Source organism: Nicotiana sylvestris, chromosome 10 (genome assembly GCF_000393655.2).
Source record: "Nicotiana sylvestris chromosome 10, ASM39365v2, whole genome shotgun sequence".
Lineage (NCBI taxonomy): Eukaryota > Viridiplantae > Streptophyta > Magnoliopsida > Solanales > Solanaceae > Nicotiana > Nicotiana sylvestris.
The window spans coordinates 89057852-89079752 of NC_091066.1; the positions used below are offsets into that span (position 1 = coordinate 89057852).

At 38.3% G+C, this 21901-nt stretch overlaps 1 protein-coding gene across 6 annotated transcripts; it reads left to right on the forward strand.

The window, feature by feature from the left end:
• Positions 1–884: 884 nt before the first annotated feature.
• LOC104233205 (vacuolar fusion protein MON1 homolog) lies at positions 885–21507 on the forward strand. Of its 6 annotated transcripts, XM_070160708.1 has the most exons (17): positions 1555–1684; positions 6422–8128; positions 8217–8237; positions 8566–8650; positions 8762–8833; positions 8931–8970; positions 9348–9449; positions 9642–9763; positions 11264–11396; positions 11511–11602; positions 12490–12571; positions 12997–13061; positions 13261–13563; positions 13647–13738; positions 14575–14639; positions 15604–15695; positions 15932–16503. In XM_070160708.1, the coding sequence occupies exons 2-17, from the start codon at positions 8020–8022 to the stop codon at positions 15984–15986; spliced, it is 1530 nt and encodes a 509-aa protein (XP_070016809.1). In that variant the 5' UTR covers positions 1555–1684; positions 6422–8019; the 3' UTR covers positions 15987–16503. The 6 variants fall into 6 exon arrangements, with proteins under 6 accessions (XP_009784865.1, XP_009784864.1, XP_070016808.1 ...); XM_070160709.1 differs by lacking the exon at positions 8217–8237; XM_009786563.2 differs by lacking the exons at positions 6422–8128; positions 8217–8237; positions 15932–16503 and adding an exon at positions 17173–21507 and having other exon boundaries at positions 885–1684; positions 8571–8650.
• The last annotated feature ends 394 nt before the right edge of the window (positions 21508–21901 follow it).

Here is a 21901-nt window from a genome sequence, read left to right on the forward strand (position 1 = left end):
ACAGGTGGAGGAAGACGGGTAACAGGTTTGGGTCGGGGAGCTGCGAGAAGAGTAGTAGCTTGACAACTAGATTCACCAATTTTAGATTTTCCCTTACCATTACCACCAAATATTTTTTTCAAAGAAAAGTCCATATTAATTATAATTATACTAACTAAAGCGAACAAAACTATAATATTAAAACTTAAGAGTTGGAACGAGTTTACCGAATTGACAAACAATTTCTTGAAAATTAAATATCGTTGAAGACTTGAAGACTTGAATACTTGAATTCACCAACTTCACAATTTTCATGAAATTGTAATAATAAAGTAAGCAATTATAGAAGAAAATTAGAGAGAGATTGATGAATTTGTGAGTAAAAATAAAAGAATGAGGGGTATTTATAGTTGAGAATAGGGAAAAAATATAATTATAAAAAATTTGGGGTTAAAACAAAGTTTGGGGGCCAAATGACTATTTTTTAAAAAGCCAAATGACTAAAATTGCAGGCCAACGACTACTTTTAAATTTCAGACCGTTGGCCTTTTTTTTAAACAAATTTTTTTTTTTTGAAAAATAGTCGTTGGGCCGTTTGGCCCGGTTGAACTGGCCAAGGCCCGCCTGTCGGTCACGGGCTAAACGGTCCCAGGCACGCGGGCTATTTGGTGAGGACCGGCCCACAATGGGCTTTTAGGACCGGTAGGGACCGACCCGTTTGGCCCGTTTGTTAGCGGTCCCAGACTGGGCCCGACCCACAATACACCCTTACGCCCCGCAACCGTAAAGTCTCAAACCCGCACCGCCCCATTAACGTTCAAACCTGCCCCGCCCCGCACCATTGCCATCCCGTAATGTATAAATAATTAAAATTTATACAAGGCCATAAGGGTGCGATTCCGAAACCCAAATTAAAACCGGTCCAACCGTTTCCGCAAGCCTTGTGCAATCATCAAACTTGGTCCAAAGAGAAGTCACCAACCGGTCAGAAGCTGGGAGAGAATAGTCTAAACGTGTTTTTCGTGCTTTCAGTCGAACAACAGCGACTGGTAGGAGCAGCGATGGACACAAAATTTCGATTTCCATTTCTCTTTTATTCTCCATCGCAGCTCAATCATTTGCGTTTATCATCCTAATTTCACTCTTTCCACTGAATCATCACAACTCTGTAATAACTATTTTCATCTCAATTTCACAGTCTTCTCCAATGCCTCCGAACTCTGACTCCTCCGATGATGATCAAAATCCTAAACCTAACCCTTACCCTAACCCTAAGCCTAGCTCAATTGATCAGCCTTTGGACGTAATCGAGAATCAATTAGCTTCAATATCAATTGTCCAACCTGAACCCGAATCGGATACCAACGGAACGTCGCCGTCGAAGCTCACTAAGGGATCGTTGAACGAGAATTTTGGTGGTGATAATGGAAATTTGAGACACGGCAACGTGATGGAGAAATCCAGCTCGTCCAAAATCACGGAGAGGAACAATTCAGGGATGGAAGATATGGAGGAACCTTCAAGTCCCAGTAGCAGTGGGTATGCTGGTGAGAGGGGAAGTAGCAACGGTAGTAGTAGTGGTAGGGCTGGTTCTGGAATTGGGGAAGTTGATGATGAGATTCATGAAATTGTGAATAATAATTCACTAGACGGAGTTTTAAATTCTCATGTACAATGGCTTCCTGGAAAACGACATGGCAGTGAGGTGGGTCATACTTCCTTTTCCAATTTATGTGGCAAAGTTTAATAAAGAACGAAACCCAACTTGTGGTCATAAACTTGTCATAATATTTGTGTAATTATAACACTTTTGAAATTTGTGGTCTTAAACATACCATATTATTTGTGCGATTGTAAAGCTTTAGAAACTTGTAGTCTTAGATATTACGTAACATTTGTGTTGGTTTAACATATTCTCATTAAGACAAAGGGAGCCTTGGCGTAACTGGTAAAGTTGTTGCCATGTGACCAGGAGGTCACGGGTTCTAGCTGTGAAAACAGTCTCTTACAGAAATGCATAGTAAGTCTGCGTACAATAGACCCTTCCGGTCTGGCCCTTCCGGTCTGGCCCTTCCCTGGACCTCGCGCAGTGCACCGGGCTGCCCTATATTCTCATTAAGAGTAAATGAGAAGTTTAAGTTAAATTGGCTCCAGATTTAAAAAACTATCATTCTTTTTAGGATGGACTAAAATAGAAATGCTGCCACATAAAGTATCACCTATGTTGACTGAATACAGAGGTTAAGGTTTAATTTAACTTATGAGTATTATAATAGGCACATAGTACTTTAGAAACAAAGGAACTCTAGGTTGCAATTCAATAGTCTAAGAAATGGTCCTATGTGCTCATAGCTACTAGTGTCGTCATGCTACAAAAAGGGAACCAATCATGAACCAAGACCGAACACTAGCTTTATTTTGTAGATGAGTGATGCCGGGAAAATATATTAAAGTAATGGTTGAAAATTATGTTTGATTGAAGTGAGTTGAGAACCATGAGGTCTCAGGTTCTAATCCCAGCGGAGACAAAAATATTAGATAATTTCTTCCTATCTATTCAAGCCTTGGCGGATAGAGCTACCCGGTATTTGTGATGGTGGGAGGTAGCAGGTTGCTAGATAGTTATATAGTAATATGTAATTAGTCCGAGCCCCACATTGAATATGAGTATGATCTGTATTATGTATTATAATTAATTAATCAAATAATAGATTTTTCTCCCGTGCATTCTCACATGGTATCAGAGCTATCGTAAGAGGTTTATCGCTGTCTATAAATTCCAGCGACTCCGGGAAGAGAAATCAGTCAACCAGAAGTCCTTTTTCCGGCAAACACAGGTTTGTCCGCAAGAAAGATCACTATCTGTCACTGTTGTGCAAAAACCAACACCACCACGAAGTAGATCAGCCTCCGGCGACCAACCCATAAAAGAATTTCCGCCAGAAAAGCCCCCACGCGCCGCCAGAAGAAATTTTTCCGGCAATTCCGACCTCACGCGCAGTTTTCGGCCATTTTTTGGTGACGACTCTTTAGGACATTGCAATTCCGAGCCTACCCATCCAATTTAAACCAAATTCCGACCATTTTTATATTTTTTCGGTGTGAATAGTGACTTTCAGGCGTGAATAGTAATTTTTCGGGCATGAACAATAATTTCTAGAAAAGTTTATGTTTTCTGGGGTGTTTTAGAACCTATTTTGTTGTGTGGAACACGACTGAAGCTTTTACACCTAGTCTTACTATTTTCAAACTTCTCCAGCAAGACTTTTGCAACAAATTCTTGAGTTTGTCACAGAGATTTGCCTTAAATCATTATAATGTCATTCGTCTCAGAAGCATTTGACTCAGAATTCCAATCCAAATGGTTCTTTTATCGAAATATATAGAGTTCCTTCAGTACAATGCATGTAAACAGACATCTTCTAAGATTGCTACTGTGGTTCAAACAAGTAATAGCGTTACTTGTGTCTCTCAATCTTCTTCTCCCAACAATTGGGTTATTGATTCAAGAGCGTTTGGCATAAGTCTGGTAATAAATCTACTTTCACTACTATTTCATATTCTCAATCTCTTCCAACGATCACAATGGCCAATGAGTCTCAAACCGTGGCAACTGGAATAGGCAAGCAAGTCCACATCCTTCTTTACTTTTGAATTCAGGTCTTTATGTTCCCGGTAATCCTTTTAATCTCTTAGCCGTTAGTCGCTTAGCCAAATCACTTAAATGATCTATTTTATTTCTTGATAACCTTGTTTTTATAAAGGATCGCAATATGGGGTGGATCATTGGTAATGAGCGTGAATCAAATGGACTTTATTACCTTATCCTTGCTAAATCACATGAACCCAACCAACAGCTTGTTCTGTTACTGATTCACCTGATTTATTACATAAACGATTGGGACATCCCAGTTTATAAAAATTTCAGAAAATGCTACTTGGTTTGTCTCACTTGTCCACTCTAGAGATTGAGTCATGTCAGCTCGGTAAGCATACTGGCTCCCATTTTCCTCGGCGTCTTGATAATCGAGCAAAGTCACTTTTCACTCTAGTCCATTCAGATGTTTGGGATCCTAGTCGGGTCAATTCTACCTTGGGATTTCGCTACTTTGTTAGGTTCATTGATGATTGTTCCAGTACAATATTCTTGATGAAATATGATCTGAGTTATTTTCTATTTTTCAGACCTTCCACGTTGAATCCAAAATCAATTTGGGGTTTCTATCCGAACATTTCATAGTGATAATGCCCCAGAGTATTTGTCTTCTCCATTTCAGCAGTTTGTGAACTCTCATGGGATCATTCATCAAACATCTTGTCCATACACATCTCAAGAAAATAGGGTAGCGGAAAGGAAGAATAGGCATCTAATTGAGACTGCTCGTACCCTACTCATACAATTTCATGTTCCGTTGCGTTTTTGGGGATGTAATTCTCACATCTTGTTATCTTATTAGTCGTATGCCATCCTCAGCTATCCAGAATCAAGTTCCATTTTCTGTGTTGTTTCCTCACACACCTTTGTTCTCTCATCCACCTCGTGTCTTTGGGAGCATATGTTTGGGTCATAACCTTACTTCAGGAAAAGATAAGTTAGCGCCCCGTGCTCTTAAGTGTGTATTTCTAGGTTACTCGAGAACTCAAAAGGGTATCAATGCTACTCACTTGACCTCCAGCGGTGCCTTATGTTATCTTCTTTGAAACTCAGCCATACTTCACACGCTTAAGTGGTCACTTAGACATTTCTGAGGTGCTACCAGTTCCATCCTTTGGAGATTCAGTCACTATTCCACCTTCACATTCCTCCACGATTCCATCACCTACAACCGTAACTCTAGCTCCAGCTCCACCACCTATAACTGTCATTTTGTCCGAGAAAAGATCCTGAGTACTCTCAGGAGATATTGCTACAAAGTTTGTGAAGTCGAGTGATCAGCTTGCAGACATTTTCTCCAAGTCCCTCACTTGTCCTCGTATTAGTTACATATGTAACTAGCTCGGTACATATTATTTGTATGCACAAGCTTAGATAGTTAATATGTAATTAGTCCGAGTCCCACATTGAACGTGAATAGGATCTGTATTATGTATAGTTATAAGTAACGCTTACTGTATTATACTTAATTAATCAAATAACAGATTTTTCTCCTGTGCATTCTCACACAAGTAAACAACAACAACATACCCATTATATCCCACATGTGGGTGGGGAGGGTAGTGTATTCGCAGACCTTACCCCAGTGTTTTTAGAGCGCGAAGCGCAAAAAAAATGACAGGGGCTTGCCTCGCTTCAAAAGCGAAGCACGAAGCGAAGTGCATGCTTCATTGAAGTGAAGCGCAATTCTTAAAAAAACATAAAGTAAACCTTGCAAAGAGACAATATAAATAATCAAAAAGTTAACTTGTACAAAATCCTCCATATTCCATAGGATAAGCAAAATCAAAACCACTAAATTACTAGAATCAACATCTTATTCTTCTACTCTTCTAGTTCTTCAAGATTGTCAAAATCTTGAATTCCTTTATTATCTTCATATTGCTCGTCAACAATTAGGGATCGACTTGTAGTACCCACACTTTTTCCGTTCCTATTCGAGCTTGAACTTGAAGTATTCCCCCTTAGACCATAAGGCAGTGTTTAGAAAAGCGATCGCTTCGTCGCTTTAAGCGCGAAGCGACACTATATCGCTTCTGGCTGCCTGAGGCGATGCGATCTTGAAAAGCGCGCGCTTCACTAGCTGAAGCGACGAAGCGAGGAAATCGACGAAGCGATCGCTTCTTTTACAAAAGCGCATCAGGCCCTTTTTAAAAAAAAACTTTGGGACCTGTTTTTTAATTATACAAAAAAGACCCCTAAATAGTCACAACAGACCCTCACAAAAATAGAGACATTGACAAAAAGCTAGGGTTATCGCCATTGCTGACCCCTTCTCTCTCAAGCTCGAGCTCGACCACTACTTCTCCAGTCTAGGTAATTTCTTTCTCCTTTCTTCTTCATTTCTTCTTCTCCTTTCTTCTTCTCCAGTCAAGCTCGACCACTGCTTCGCCATTTTTTTTTCTTTCTTCTTCTTCTTATTTTTCTTCTGCTGCTTTTGCTTCTTCTTCTGCTTCTTCTTCTTTTTCTTCTGCTTCTGCTTCTGCTTCTTCTGCTTTTGCGTCTGTTTCTGCTTCTGCTTTTTCTTCTGCTTTTGCGTCTGCTTCTGCTTCTTCTTTTTCTTTCTTTTTCTTCTTTCTCCAGTCCAGAACAGATTCCCTATTTTCTCTTTCTTTTTCCTTCTCATTTTTGTGTATAGTTTAGTATATAAAATTAATTATTATATATATGATATGTTTTCAGTTTATTTGATTAATTTTATATTTATTTAATTTTAGAAAATTAATTATTATATATATTATATGTATTTTAAGTTTATTTGATTATGTATTTCTTATATCTTAATAGGGATTTCAAAATGTCTCAAAGTTCGAAAGAGAAAGACCCGGCTTGGCGATATGGCGATAGAGTTAATGAGAAGAATACAAATGTCGTATGCAAGTTTTGTAACAAGACGACAACGGGTGGAATTTATCGCTTTAAATACCATCTTATTGGTGGCGATAGAAATGTCACAAGTTGTCCGAAATGCCCACCGGAGGTGAGGAAAGAAATAAAGAATTTTGTTGAGAAGAAGAAGGAGCTAAAAAATCAAATGAGTCATCAACCAATGGTGACCAATCTTGCTGCTGATGATGATGATATTGAAGAATTGTCAGTTCCAACAAAACGGGGAAGAGATGGGTCAAAGCCATGGATCATCGACTAAAGGTCCTATAGATTGCTACTTCCCAAAGAAGCCGGAAGCAAAAAGCGGTGGAAAAGATGTACAAAAATTGCTAAAGACATTTTAAGGGATTGTGCAGTTAGAGCTTTTGCACGATGGGTCTATGATGCTGGGCTCCCCTTCAATTGTGTCAACTATGACACTTTTGGAGACTTTATTGAGGCCGTTGGTCAATACAGACCTGGAATGAAGCCTCCCACTTATCATGAAATAAGAGGCCCTTATCTAAATAAAGAAGTGGAGGAGACTAATAAAATTGTTGAGGAGCATAAAGTTGTGTGGAACAAGTATGGTTGCTCCATTATGATGGATAAGTGGACGACAAGAACGGGGAAAATGATTATTAATGTGTTGGTGAATTCTCCCGGGGAAGTTTGTTTCTTGAGTCCATTGATGCTAGCGACACATCCACTGACCACATCAAAATGTTCACCTTGTTTCATAACACCATCGAAAAGATTGGCCCAAGCAAAGTTGTTCAAGTGGTCACTGATAATGCAAGTGAAAATGTGAAAGCGAGTGGCATGATTGAAGGAGTGTACAAGAATGTCTATTGGACTCCATGTACGGCTCATTGTATCAACTTGATGTTCAGGGACATTTTCAAGGAAAAACCCTTCTCTACAGTTTTTGGCCAGGGCGTTAGGGTACATTCTTATATTTCTCAACGGCCCTTGTTATTGAATATGATGAGAAGATTCACCATGCAAAAAAAATTGGTGAAATCGGGCAAGACAAGGTTCGCCACTGCTTTCTTGACTTTGCATAGTATTCACTTGCAAAAAGACAAATTGACAAAGATGGTCACTTCAGAGGAATGGAACAAGAGTAAATTTGCAAAAGAAAGTGTGGGGAAAGAGGTTGCACGCATTATTCTTTCTTATTCTTTTTGGAATAATGTCCTTCATGCTCTTAAAATTGGTGGCTCTTTAGTTAAAGTACTCCGTTTGGTGGATGGGGAGCAAAAACTACCAATGAGCTACCTCTATGAAGTTATGGATAGGGTCAAGGAGGCTATTCAAGCATCATTCACTGATGAGCAGAAATATGCAAAGGTCTTTCTGATCATTGATGCAAGATGGAATGAGCAACTTCATAGACCTTTGCATGCAGCTGGACTTATTCTGAACCCATCACTATTTTATGATCAGCATGAAAATAATTCATTGGCTAAAGAAGTGGACAAGATTCCATCAGGTTGTTATCAAGTTGACCCCAGATGAAAGACTTGCAAGAAAAGATAGTATATCAGCTTGCTACTTACAAGGCAGCTAAAGGACTTTTTAAGCTCCGACTTGCTATTAAACAAAGGAAGACGAAGTCGCCAGGTGACCAAGTGTTTCTATATTTTATAACTCTAACTTCAATGTATTTTTTATACTTATTAACTCTTGAACATTTTTTTGACTTTTATAGTTGAGTGGTGGGATCAATATGGTATAGAGACTCCGGAGTTACAGACTTTCGCCATAAAAGTTCTAAGTTTAACTTGTAGCTCATTCGGATGTGAAAGGAACTGGAGTGTTTTTGAACACGTGAATCCATTGCTAATTAGTTTAGACAATCCATTGCTAATTGTAGAGAAAATGATTTTGTTGCCCGAGATGCTCTACTTCTTGAAGACCCCGTGTATGCGGGATTTTCCCTTTTATGTCAATAAAATTTCTTGCTTTATGAAAAAGAAAAAAGTTAAGATTAAAGGGAAAACAAATGTGACGGCCTTCAAATTTTGCCTTGTCAACTTATGATTCTTTCATTAATGAAGTGCAGGATGATGCTTCTATTTCCTGGAGAAAAAGAAAGAAACACTTCTTTATTTTGAGTCACTCAGGAAAACCAATATACTCAAGGTTCGTGTTAGCATCCCTCTTCTGAGCGCAGAATGCCATCTAGTATTTGCTTATCAGATATTGCACATCAAATATAATCTCCTCTGAATTTTCTTTTATTATTGATTAAAGATATGGAGATGAACACAAGCTCGCTGGATTCTCTGCCACTTTGCAAGCCATCATATCATTTGTGGAGAATGGGTATATTTCCAATGAATGCTAAATACAGGATTCCTCCATTCTTTCAGTGAAGAGTATAATGATTTTTTGCAGTTTGCCCGATTAATCTCTTTTTCAGGGGTGATCGAGTCAACCTGATCAGAGCTGGAAAGCACCAGGTTTGCATCAATAACACCTCACTTCTTTTTAGTCCCTTTACTGCTTGGATATTTAGAAGCTGTGGGTTAATAACTTAGTTAAAGACTGAAAGTACTAGATTCCTATTTATTTTCGGTTCATGTGCGTTATTTTTGATAGGATGGTTAAATGTAATTGATTGTGGAAAATAGACACCAAGTAAAACATGAAGGAAATGAAAGGTAGTAAATTACTTTTCTGGTTTGCAATGGTGGTAGTGACTGAGATATAGTTTGTAATGCGATGAACTGAATATAGCCTAGCTTCTGTAACTCGGAAAGAAAACATAACACTTTAGTACAGTACTGCCCTGATTCAACTTTCCTTTCTCAATAGACATTATAGATTTGTTTTTCAGGTAGTATTTCTTGTGAAGGGACCTATTTACTTGGTTTGCATAAGCTGTACAGAAGAGCCTTATATGTCACTAAGGGGGCAACTAGAGCTCCTATATAATCAGGTAAGCTCTGTCTGCCCCCCCCCCTCCTCCCTCTTTTCCCTTCTAAATTGGTGACTGTAGTTCTATCCTTTTCGTAGCACTAGAGATACTGAGCTGTTTTTTTTTTGGGTTCTATCCTTCGCATATTAATTGCTTACCGTTTCTTCTTTTAGATTGTTTCAATACCTCATGTATATGTTGCTCTATATGCAGATGATACTTATCCTTACAAGGTCTGTAAATAGATGTTTTGAGAAGAATGCAAAATTTGATATGACACCTCTGCTCGGAGGAACGGATGTCGTCTTCTCTTCTCTTATCCATTCTTTCAGTTGGTTTGTAGCTTTCTCTCTCTCTTTGCTTCATCATCATGTATTTCACTTTTTATTGAATATTAGCACTGTATGTGTTTTATGGAGTAAGATGTCTGGACCAGCTGTTAAATCTCAAGTGTTCTGTGACTTCCTGTCTGGTTAAAGCTTTAGAGGATTCTGCAATTTGTTACTTTTTTTCTTTTTCCTATAAGTTTGTTTTCTTTTATTTTTTAGTTGTAAAGCAAATTCATTAATAGACGTGGACAAGGACAAAATAGTGGACAAGATATTCCACGTAACTTAAAACTGAAACAAAACCTGAGATAATGAAAAAGCAAAGATCTTAGTTTTCAGTCTACTCCACTTTTTAAGATTAATGCAAACTAGTCGTATTTGGCAATGCAATAAATTTAAGCGTATAGCTTATGTGAAAAGCTGGGGAGAAGAAAAAGATGAACGTACCTATAAAAGGGAAATGACTAGGAATGCCTAACATATATAGCAAAAGTAATATTCCATCTTTTGAAGGCTTCAGAGTTAACCAATTGTGGTTTTCTGGTGCAAGGATTTGAACTTTTGTCATCTTAATTCTTTTAGTTAAGGAATGGAAGCACTGTTGCTTCAGCTTCATAACCAATGTTGCCTTTTGTGGCATAGCATTATTTGGGAATAATACAACAACAACAACCCAGTATAATCCCACTAGTGGGGTCTGGGGAGGGTAGTGTGTACGCAGACCTTACGCCTACCATGGGTAGAGAGGCTGTTTCCAAATAGACCCTCGACATCCTTCCCACCAAGAACTCTCCACCTTGCTCTTGGGGTGACTCGAATTCATAACCTCTTGGTTGGAAGTGGGGGTTGCTTACCTCTTGTCGCAACCCCTCTTGTCGCAACCCCTATTTGGGAATAATGTACCAATCAAAAAATATTTGCAAATAATTTAGGTGTCAATTCAGTTCACCATATAATAATCTTAAATTGTTAGGAGTACTGCAGTGTATTAAGTTCTGTCAGTTGATTCATCCTGCTTTTCCTTGTTTTTGTTGTCTTTGTGTCTATTTTCGGACTTATACCAGCAGCAACAACAACAACAACAACAATCCCAGTGAAATCCCACAAGTGGGGCGGACTTATACAATGACAACAAATTGGAAATATTTTCTTTTATCATATTTTGCTGATCCCCACTTGTGGGAAATCACTGGGTATTGTTGGTGTTTTATTTTTTCCTGATAGCCGTTTTTGCTCCTCTCTGATTTCTTTCAAGATGGTATAACTTAATTATGAGGTGCGTTTGGAACTATTGTTCATTATAAAGGAAGTAGATGTCTTGGGAGGGATTTGGCTCAATTTTGTATTTATGCTTTAAGAAATACCTTTTTGATACATATATAAAGAACAACTTGCTGTTAATTTGGATGTGAGCAGAAAAATATTCTTATATTTGCTATTACCAAGTATAGCCTAAACGATCATTGTCTCAGTTGATTAATTAATCAAAATTTACTTGTATTCAAGGAATCCAGCCACTTTTCTCCATGCATACACATGCCTACGACTTGCTTATGCAACAAGGCAATCTGCTGGGGCCATCTTGCAGGATGTAGCTGATTCAGGGGTCTTGTTTGCTATGTTAATGTGTAAACACAAGGTCTTGATCCTATTTCATAATTACTTCTATTTCTTGCTCGCACATACTAGAAGTACAACAGTCTCATTATGTCTTAATGTTTGGTGAAACCATCCTGAATCGGGTGATATGCAGGTTATCGGTCTCGTTGGTGCCCAAAAAGCCTCTCTTCACCCTGATGATATGCTATTGCTATCCAATTTTGTTATGTCTTCTGAATCATTTAGGCAAGTTCCATTAGCGTTTTGACTTTTGTTGGTCTATTTCCTTGTGTATCTGGTGCGAATGCAGGAGACGATTGACAAGCTCATATTACATTTATTCTTCAGTTCAACCTTATTAGGTTGGTGATAGGTGCTAAAGCCCTATAGTAAATCAGATCTCGTTGTGTGACTTCTATGGTTTGGCAAAGTAGCTAAAAGCTGTTTGTTGTGAAGGCAGGCATGGCCCTTCTGTTATAACATGTTTCTTCCCTCCTTATCTTACGGATTGTGTGTCTAAGCGTGTTATTCTTTATGAAACCCAATGTTGGTCCATTTAACTGATTACACCGTCCATGTTTTGTCATGTATATCTAGGTAATTTCTGTAATTGTCACATTTCATAATATCCCAAATTCTTTCACTTGGATTATCATGTGTTTAAGTCAAGTTTTTCTTCAAAAATATCCTTCCTTTTTCTTATGATGCCACAAGATTTATCCGGTAACCATGTGTTTTGAGGCAGTTCTTGAAATTTCAGGTTGTTTAAGTGTATGAACCACTAATCTGATTGTAATTACTCAACTACCTAAAGCTTGTTCTCTACAGGACATTTGTGTACTGTCCCAAGCCAGCATGAAGCCAATACGATCTGTCGGCTTTAGCTGGAAATTGTTTGGTTTCATGGTACTATATGTTATTGTTTTTCTTCTATTATGTGTGGTTGGTGTTCGTAATGTTTGTATCATTCTTTTTGATTGAGGGAGGGGGGATTTTTTCAGTGTGAGTGCATTTTCATACCTCCACATTTGTGAGGCAACGTGCCAGCACCATGTAAAAGATTTGTGTTTCTCGATATTTACTATTTGGGATTTCCTGGAGGCTACTCTAACCTGCTCATTGGTGTCATGCAGGACATCAGAATCCTTCTCACCTATTTGTCTACCAAGATTCAATTCCATGGCATTTTTATATGCTTATGTGCATTACCTTGATGTAAGTTGAGCTAATGTCATCAACTAATATCAAAAACCACTCTCGATACACCCTTTGTCCTAAAATTTTGCACTTTGGTTAAAGGGAAATCTCCTTTTCGCTATTCTTTACTTTTTTAATATTATGCCACTACAAAGTTACACAAGTTATTTTATAAAATGTCTACGAATAAAAAGAAGTGTTGTTATTTGTAGCTCTGGGACCTCGTTCTTTAAATGTTTATACAAACTACGGTTTTACTCTTACACTCTGTTTCCATGTTATATAAGACAACCATTTAATAAAAAACGTCAAAGTAAATCTGGCTTTGGATAGTGTTAGTTGGTTGCCCTGCAAGAATTCTTCAATTTCATAATATGGTTCACGAATACCATTTAGCATTTTAGTCTAAACAAATGACTCTATTCGCTTGCTTTATTTGACAGGGTGACACATACTTAATATTGCTGAGTACAAGTTCAGATGCCTTTTATCATCTTAAAGATTGCAGGTAGATTATTGATTTTTCAAGTAAACTGATGTTTGAAATAACTCATGGCTCAAACATGAAAAAACATCCATGATATTTGAACCTTGGGAAATGAACCAGTACATTTCCCAGTGTTCTTTTTCTTAACCCTTTCAGGGGTCCTAGCTATTGTGAATGAAGAACTGTTATGTTACAGGAAAAGTAATAATGTAACTTGTAGGATTCGTGTTGAAAATGTACTTTTGAAGTCCAATGTGCTCGGTGAAATTCAAAGATCCATGGTAGATGGTGGCATGCGCATTGAAGATTTACCTGATGACCGTGGTTCCCGTTCTGGAGCAGTCTCCCCTCATTTGGGTCAGCCTGGACATGCAACGTATTCATCAGAGAGATTCGACGAAGCATTCCTAGGTGTTGGTGGCCCTGCTGGACTTTGGCATTTTATATATCGAAGTATATATCTTGACCAGTACGTCTCATCAGAGTTTTCCTCACCAATAAACAGCAGACGACAGCAAAAAAGGTATTAATACTAAATGAAGTTGCTCCCACAACAATCATTTAATTGTCCTTTTTCTCTTAGTGAGATGAGCCTATCTGGTGCAGGTTATATAGATCTTACCAGAAGATTTATGCATCGATGCACGAAGAAGGAATTGGGCCCCACAAAACTCTGTTTAAAAGGGATGATAATTATGGTATGTTTTTTTTGGCAGCTTTTTCCTACAATTGGTGTAGCTCGTGAAGCATAATTCCACCCTTGCCGGCATGATGCTATATGAGCATGCCATACCATCATTTCTCTCTCAAGAATTTCTCTATCTGATGGAGTGCGTTTATAACAAAAGAAAGCGTTGGTTAAATAGTGGAGACATGATACATTTGATTTTCCTTCTAGATAATTTTTGCTGTTAGAGAATTTTGTGGGTATGTACTCCTACAACATAGCACTGTTGTTTTATTGGTAGAAACAGGTTATTTTCTTATGGAATCTTACAGGTAAAAAAGAGATGTTTTCTGTGGATAAAACTCAGGGGATAAAGTGCCAAATAACATAATCTTCTTTTGGTTCATAACTCGTCTCATCTGCCACTCTCTTCTGTTAAACCATGAGCAAGAAGAGAAACCTTATATCTTGGTGATAGTCATAATCGCATGAAAGTCTGATTCTTTGTAAGTGCTCGCCCACTAATTGAAAACCACAAGCACTTCATTCGAATTTGCCAACTTTGGAGCTGATTCTGAGAACTAAGTGCATATTGACGTATTAGTGAATTAAAACCTTTGTTCGTCTTCCTTTGGCTTATAGTTCTCTCAGAAATTGTTAATTGTGATCAAGTCCAATGTTGTTAACTTGATTTCTTTCTCGGTAATTTCTTCTTCCCCCTTTTTCTTTTTGGGTTGAAATTTTACCAAATTCGAGCAATGAATTCCAGTTTTAAAGTGGGGAAGATAGGGATAGATCAGACCCATATGATTTCCTATGTTTATATTGTAGTTTCTTTATGAAATAACTTATCTCCGTATGTTGCAGTTCTCTTGTGCTGGGTTACCCCGGATTTCGAACTTTATGCTGTATTTGATCCTCTGGCAGACAAGGTATGATTATTTAAGTTTCTTCTGAGCCTACTGTTCATCTAATTATATCTGGAACAACACTTCTTCTCCAAACTCTCTTTGCCAGTCAATTCTTTTGGTGTTATATGTGCCAGACGACATTTTGTCTTGGTTGAAAGCTGCTGGTACATGGGCTGATCGGCCAGTTTGGTTCTTGAATTTAAGCTCTTTAAACATGCAGACCTAGGTTGACTTAATGTGGTGTTAGTTTAGTTTGGTTCTCAACTGTAATTAAACAGTACTGACTTTCATCGTCCTCTGAGAATACATAGTAATTGATGCATATGTGAGAACATACAAGTTCCATTCTGTATACTGCAAGCTTTTCTTCCTAGCCTGGTAGAATTAAATGCAGTCTGACAAGTTATTTGCTGCTATTCCGTTGAAAATCTACACTGGGCGAGCCTTAGAACTGTTATTTCCTGAACGTTCTAGTCCTGCCATGCCCTGATACTGTTGACATCTTCTTTTTTTTTTTTTAATTAAATTTGAAATGGCCACTTGGCATCAGGATCACGGTTTAGTTGTTATATTTCATTAGGTTCTAGTGTTTGCAAAAGTACTTTAGTCTTGTTCGAGATGTATATGTCAACGTAGGGCTAAGTGTGAGATTTTGAGGAACTCTAAGCTTTAAAGAACTACTAATTTGTCTTTTAAATTGTTTAGTATTGGTATGACACAAGCCCGGTCGGAGTAGAGTGGGTATAGAGGATTCATATAGTTGGTCCCAACTAATTAGCGATTGAGGAATAGTAGATTGATATTTCATCAATCCAAAGTACTAGTTTTAGTTTAAGCTACTTCATTGTGCTTATTATATGTGCTATTTCACCAATACATATGCTTTTTTAATGCTAATTCTTTTGGGAGATGCAAATAGAGCATTTGTTATACTCTTGTCAATCCCTCTCTTTATGTATGACCTTTGGTAAATTTCACCTTGCAGGCTCTTGCAATTAAAACTTGCAATAGGGTATGTCAGTGGATCAAGGATGTAGAAAATGAAATTTTCTTGTTGGGAGCGAGCCCTTTTTCATGGTGATTCTTCCAACAATTTCTGTTCTGCATGTACTCTACTCTTTCTTCCCCCCCCTCTTGTGTGGTAATAGATTTGTCTTTTAGATGGCAACGAATGTTAATTGTAGTTGTAAAGTTAAGCAGTCGAATTATGAGCTCATCTGTCTAGGCGATATTTAATTTTGGTTGTACTATCGATGAAATTTTGTAGTTCCTTTTGTATCAAAAGCTTATTTCTATCGATAAATAAATCACAGGTGGACTGTTCCAGGCAATACTTCATTGCCAGAGTTTGCAGAGATATCTTTATGAATTCTCTTCAAAGGTTTTGGTGAATTTGGACGTGGCGTCACATTGGTTTAAATGCTTAAGACGAGAATTGCAAAAGGATATAATTCCATCTGCGGCTTGGATGTTACCCACGTTAACGTTGTAACTGAGCATCTGAACTGGGGAAACAATATGATTGTAGCTTCCTGGGTGGAGAAGCAATTTTAAGGTTTTCACAAGGAATCGTACAATCTCATCATTCAAACTTGAGCAAATCGACTGCATGAAAGAGAAGCAGAGAAGAATAAAACCCAAAGTATTTGTAAAAAATTGGACACTTGTTTCATATACAAGAGAAAGTTCGGTGGATGGGCTGGAAACAATTAGGTAGCGGACATTAACTATTGCATTGTTTTGTTCTCCGTTAAAGTTCGGTGGATGGTCTGGAAACAATTAGGTAGCGGACATTAACTATTGCATTGTTTTGTTCTCCGTTAAAGATATGCTACAGAATAGATGTACCAGAACAGTCGTCTTAGTATGGATTTCATTTTACTAACTGACTCTCGGATACCATAGTCCATAAAATCAATTACTATATTGCAATACATCGCGGTTATTATTGATTTCTTGCTACTTGGAATCAGCTGCATTTGCATGCAAATAGAGCTACTTTGAGGACTGAAGAAAGATGAAAATTTCCGTTCCAAATGATCTTTCTCTAGTCTCTAACCCAAACAGGATGTTTACCAAAAGGCAGCACAGAGGAATTGAATATGATCGCACTGTCAGCTAACATAAAGTTTAAACTCTAAACCAGCCTACTAGTCAGACCTCTATCTTGCCTCAAAACTGCATTTTAACAGAGAAAGTACACTAGTCTTCGGTCACGGTACATAACTCAAGCATAGACTTCGGGTAATTGCGATGATCTGATACACATATTCCAGTTAATGCCAGCTCGGATGCCATGGGGGCCAACAACTAGGCTTGTTCACGTGTTTGTTGCTTTTATTTTAAATTTTAGTTGTTGCGGGAAAGTTAGTGTTATTTTCAGCTCTTTTGCATTTTATAGATAACTAGGAGAATTGTAAGTGAGCAACACACTTTTTGAATGATAATACTCGTCTGATTTCTCCTCTCTCAACTCTCCTCCTCTCCTTCTCTTTTCTTCCCTTTGCTTCCTACTTTCCTTGTAGTTACTATTTTATTGGTTCTTCGATACCAGAATTTGGTATCAATTGGTGTCAGAGCTGGACATGGGACCACGCAAAGCAGTCGGCAACCCTCAAGGAGTTCCTGATATGCAGGAGCAATATGAGGACTTAGCTGCTCAGCAATTGGATCTGTGATCTCTCATAGATCAGAAAACTCAAAATTTACGAGATGACATGGAGAGAAGGCACACATAGATGCTTCATTTGGTTAATTCACTCAAAAACTCCATTGATGGAGCACAACTGCATCTGCAATCGCGAGAAAGTGGATCTACTTCTAACCTTCAAGAACCTGTGGTGCAATCTGGGCAAGGTATTGTAGGACCCAATCCTTATTGCTCTAGTTCTAATAATCGTGGCCATAATTTGATTTTTCCTCGTTTCAATGGTGAAAACTTAAAAAACTGGTTGTATAAAATTGAACAATATTATTCTGTTGATAACACTCCTCTCAATCAGAAAGTGAGCTTGGTTGCTATGAATTTGGATGATGAGGCACCAGAATGGAATCAGTCTTACATGAAATGCCATGGGTCAATTGATATGCCTAACTAGGATTAATACTTACCTGCCTTGATTGAGATGTTTAGTGAAGAATTCTCAGATCCAATGTTAGAAGTAAAGCAACTGAGACAAACTGGCTCAGTTTAGGGAATTTCAGTTTGCTTTTGCTCGACTCTTAGCTCAATGTAATCTATCTATGAGCCAAGCTATTTCATGCTTCCTAGGTGGACTAAAGGAGGAGTTAGTGAACCTTGTGAAGATGCCTGAACCTTAGACCTTATCCAAAACATATAGACTAGCTAGATTGGCAGAAGCTACATTGGCTGCCAATGCTAGGGCACAAAGGTCCAGTTCTGGAGGTAATTCTTTTTTTGCTATTAAGCGACCTACCTGTGATTCTTCACACTCAAGGCCAAACCTTACCAGTGTTATTCCAGCAACTAAACTAGCTTTACCTGCTCTTCGAGTTTCAGCTGCTACTAGGAACAGAAAGACAATTTCTCCTATTGAAATGAAGGCTAAGAGAACACAAGGTTTGTGTTACTTCTGTGATGATAAATATTCTCCTGGCCATAAGTGTACACTTCCCAAGTAACCGTTTATGTTGGATTTGGAGTATGATAATGATGAATGTTCACAAGAAGCAGTGCCAAAGGTAGAAGGTGAAGCCACTAATGAGGAGTGGTTTGTCATTGAAGGGGACCCACCTATGATCTCCTTATATGTATTGAGTGGAATCCAAGGTGCACAAACCATAAATGTGACTGGTACAACAACAAGAGGCCACCGCAAATTCTTTAGATGGAGGAAGTACTCAAAATTTCATAGATTGTGACTCTGCTAAGAGGTTAGGTTGCCAAGTCTCTCCTACTAAGGTTGGCTATATCAACCTTGGTAATAATTCTATGGAGGCTACTTCTGGAGTGGTAAGGGACTTCCAATGGATGCTGCAGGGTACATCCTACACTTCAGACCTTATAGTATTTCTGGTGGGGAAGTAAGATTTAGTTTTGGGAGCCTTGGGATTATACAGCTTTGACTATGTCCTTTACTTATCAAGGAAAGTTCCATCTTCTGAAGGGTGTATCTGAAGAATGTAAATTTTCTAGCACTAAGATTGTCAATAAGATGAATGGGGATGATATCCAGCTCTTTACGTTACAAGTACTAGTTGCTGAGACTGCTCTAGAGTCAGCTGATCAATTTAATGCATTGCATCTGTCTAAAGAGCTCCAAGTTCATGCTGTAATTGATGAGCTCTTCATTCAGTACCACCAGGTATTTGCAGAACCAACAACCTTACCTTCACAAAGAGGTTATTTTGATCACAACATTACTTTGCAGCCTGGGACTAAGCCAATCAATATAAGACTTTACAGGTTTTCTTCCATGAAGAAGGACATCATTGAGAAGTTGGTTAAAGATATGCTACAGCAAGGTCTGATCCAATATATTAACAGTCATTTTGCATCTCCTGTTATGTTAGTAGGCAAGAAGGATGGCACTTGGAGGTTGTGTGCGGACTACAAGGAGTTAAATTACTGTACTGTTAAGGACAAGTTCCCTATTTCCATCATAAATGACTTATTGGATGAGCTTGCAGGGGCAGTGATATTGTCCAAGATTGACCTTCGATCTTGCTATCACCAAATAAGAATGGTACCAGCTGACATCCCTAAAACAGCCTTCAAGACTCACTTGGGCCATTATGAGTACTTGGTCATGCCATTTGGCTTAACCAATGCTCCTTCTACATTTCAATGTCTTATAAATCACCTCTTCCAACACTTCTTGAAGAAATTTGTTTTAGTTTTCTTTGATGACATCTTGATATATAGCAGAGTTTGTAGGATCATGCTCTTCATTTGCACCGGGTGTTTGAATTCATGGTCCATAACAGTCTAGTGGCCGAACACTCTAAATGTGTTTTTGGAGTATCAAGGGTGGAGTACTTAGGACATTTCATTTCTAGTGAAGGGGTCTTTACAGATACTAAGAAGATCACAGCAGTCTAGCAATGGCCTATTCCTACTACAATCAAGCAACTAAGGGGCTTACTGGGGCTTGCATGGTATTACAGAAAATTCATTAAGGGTTATGGCCTTATGAGTTGATCATTAGCTGAGTTATTGAGGAAATACAACTTCAAATGGTCTGAAGCTGCTACTCAAGCCTTTTCTGCACTTAAGTTGGCTTTAACAACTGCTTTTGTCTTAGCTTTGCCAGACTACGCTATTCCCTTTGTAGTAGAGACAGATGCCCGTAGGATAAGCATTGTGACTGCTTTAATACAGCGTGGTCATCCTATAGCCTTTATTATTAAAGGATTGGCTCCTAGACATATTGCTCTATCAGTTTATGAAAGAGAATTACTTGCATTAGTTTTTGTTACAAAAAGGTCCCATTACCTGCTTGGTCAACATTTTATTGTGAAGACTGACCAAAAGGCTTTGAAGTACTTATTGGAGCAAAAGCTACATACTGATTTCACAACTAAGATGGCTAGCTAAGTTGCTCCCTTTTGACTTTGAAATACAATACAAAAAGGGAAAAGAACATGTTATTGCAGAGTCACTTTCCAGAATAGATGGTGTTGGACTTATGTCCTTGATGATCTCTTATGTGCAAGCTGACTTATGGCAGGAGATAACAGCTAGTTGGGATTCTGATTCTGAGTTGAAGGCTCTTATCACATACACCATAGAAACACTATACTTGGATAGATGATCAGCTGAGGACAAAGGATAAGCTTGTGGTGGGACATGATGAAGGTTTGAGAAATAAGATCATAACCTTATGGCATTCTACTTCTTCTGGTGGCCATTCTGGTATTGATGCTACTACCAGGAAAATGATGGCTTACTTCTATTGGAAGGGAATCAGAAAGATATCTTGGATTTCATTCACAAGTGTGATATCTGCCAAAGGAACAAATATGATACTTTAGCATATCCTGGCCTATTACAACCATTGCCAATACCTGCATTACCTTGGACTGACATTAATATGGAATGTTATAGAGGGGTTGCCTAAGTCTAAGAGAAAGACTATTATCTGGGTGATTATAGACAGGTTAACTAAATATGGACACTTTATTGCTCTTGCTCCTCCTTACGCTGTTCAAACTCTTGCACATGTGTTTTTGGATACCATCTTTAAGCTTTATGGCTTCCCTGCTTCAATTACCAGTGATAAGGATCCAATCTTCATTAGTTCTTTTTGGAAAGAATTCTTGTCACCTCAAGGTGTTACACTGCAGACCTCAACTGCTTATCATCCTCAGACATATGGTCAGAGTGAGGTGCTCAACAAGTGTCTAGAAACATACTTAAAGTACTTCTGCATAGATTCTCCTGCTGATGAAGGTTCATTCTTGTCTTTAGCAGAATGGTGGTACAACTACAGTCCACATTCTACTATCCAAACCACCCCTTTTGAACTCCTATATGACTACCCTCCTTCCCTATACCTACCCTACATTCCTGGAGATTCCTCTATTGATGTTGTTGAGGATATTATGTTGGTCAGGAAATTCAAGCTACAGCTAGCCAAGTTCCACTTATGCAGAGACCAGCACGTGATGCAAGCACAAGCCAATAGCCACGTGTGATAGGGAGTTCAAGATTGGAGATTAGTTATTTCTGAAGTTGCAGCCTTATAGTACAATATGTGATCACACTTCCTCCAGACAAGTTGCAGCCTTATGTCCACACTTACTCCCCTTCCTCCCTTTTCTTTATTACAAGTACAATTAAAAAAGGGATTTTTTTCGTTCCTAGACAATATTTGAAACTTATTTACCAAAATTGTCATAGATTTGTATATTACCGACCTAACTGTATTTTTCTTATAATTTATGTACAATCTATTATTAGTACCTTAAATTAGGGATTCAGATACATCATTTTCTTTTTTCCCCTCATATCCTCTTTCTTGATTCTCTACCACCTCTCCACCCAAAACTCCCTTAATTGAGCGTCAAACTCGATACTAGACTAAATTTTAAACTACCATTCTCCCTACAATAAGACAATAATAATTATCTCAAATACTCCTACAATGTAGTCTTTTGAGGAGAATCGTGTATTTTGGTTGAGATCCATAGTGCACCGAGCGCAAATAGCCGCACATTGCTTTCTCTTATAGGTGACTATAAGAGACAGGTTTTAGCAGCTTCGTTAATTCCTTGTCTGGAAGTTAGAGATGAGTAGAATCGATCGGCAAAAAGTGAGAGTG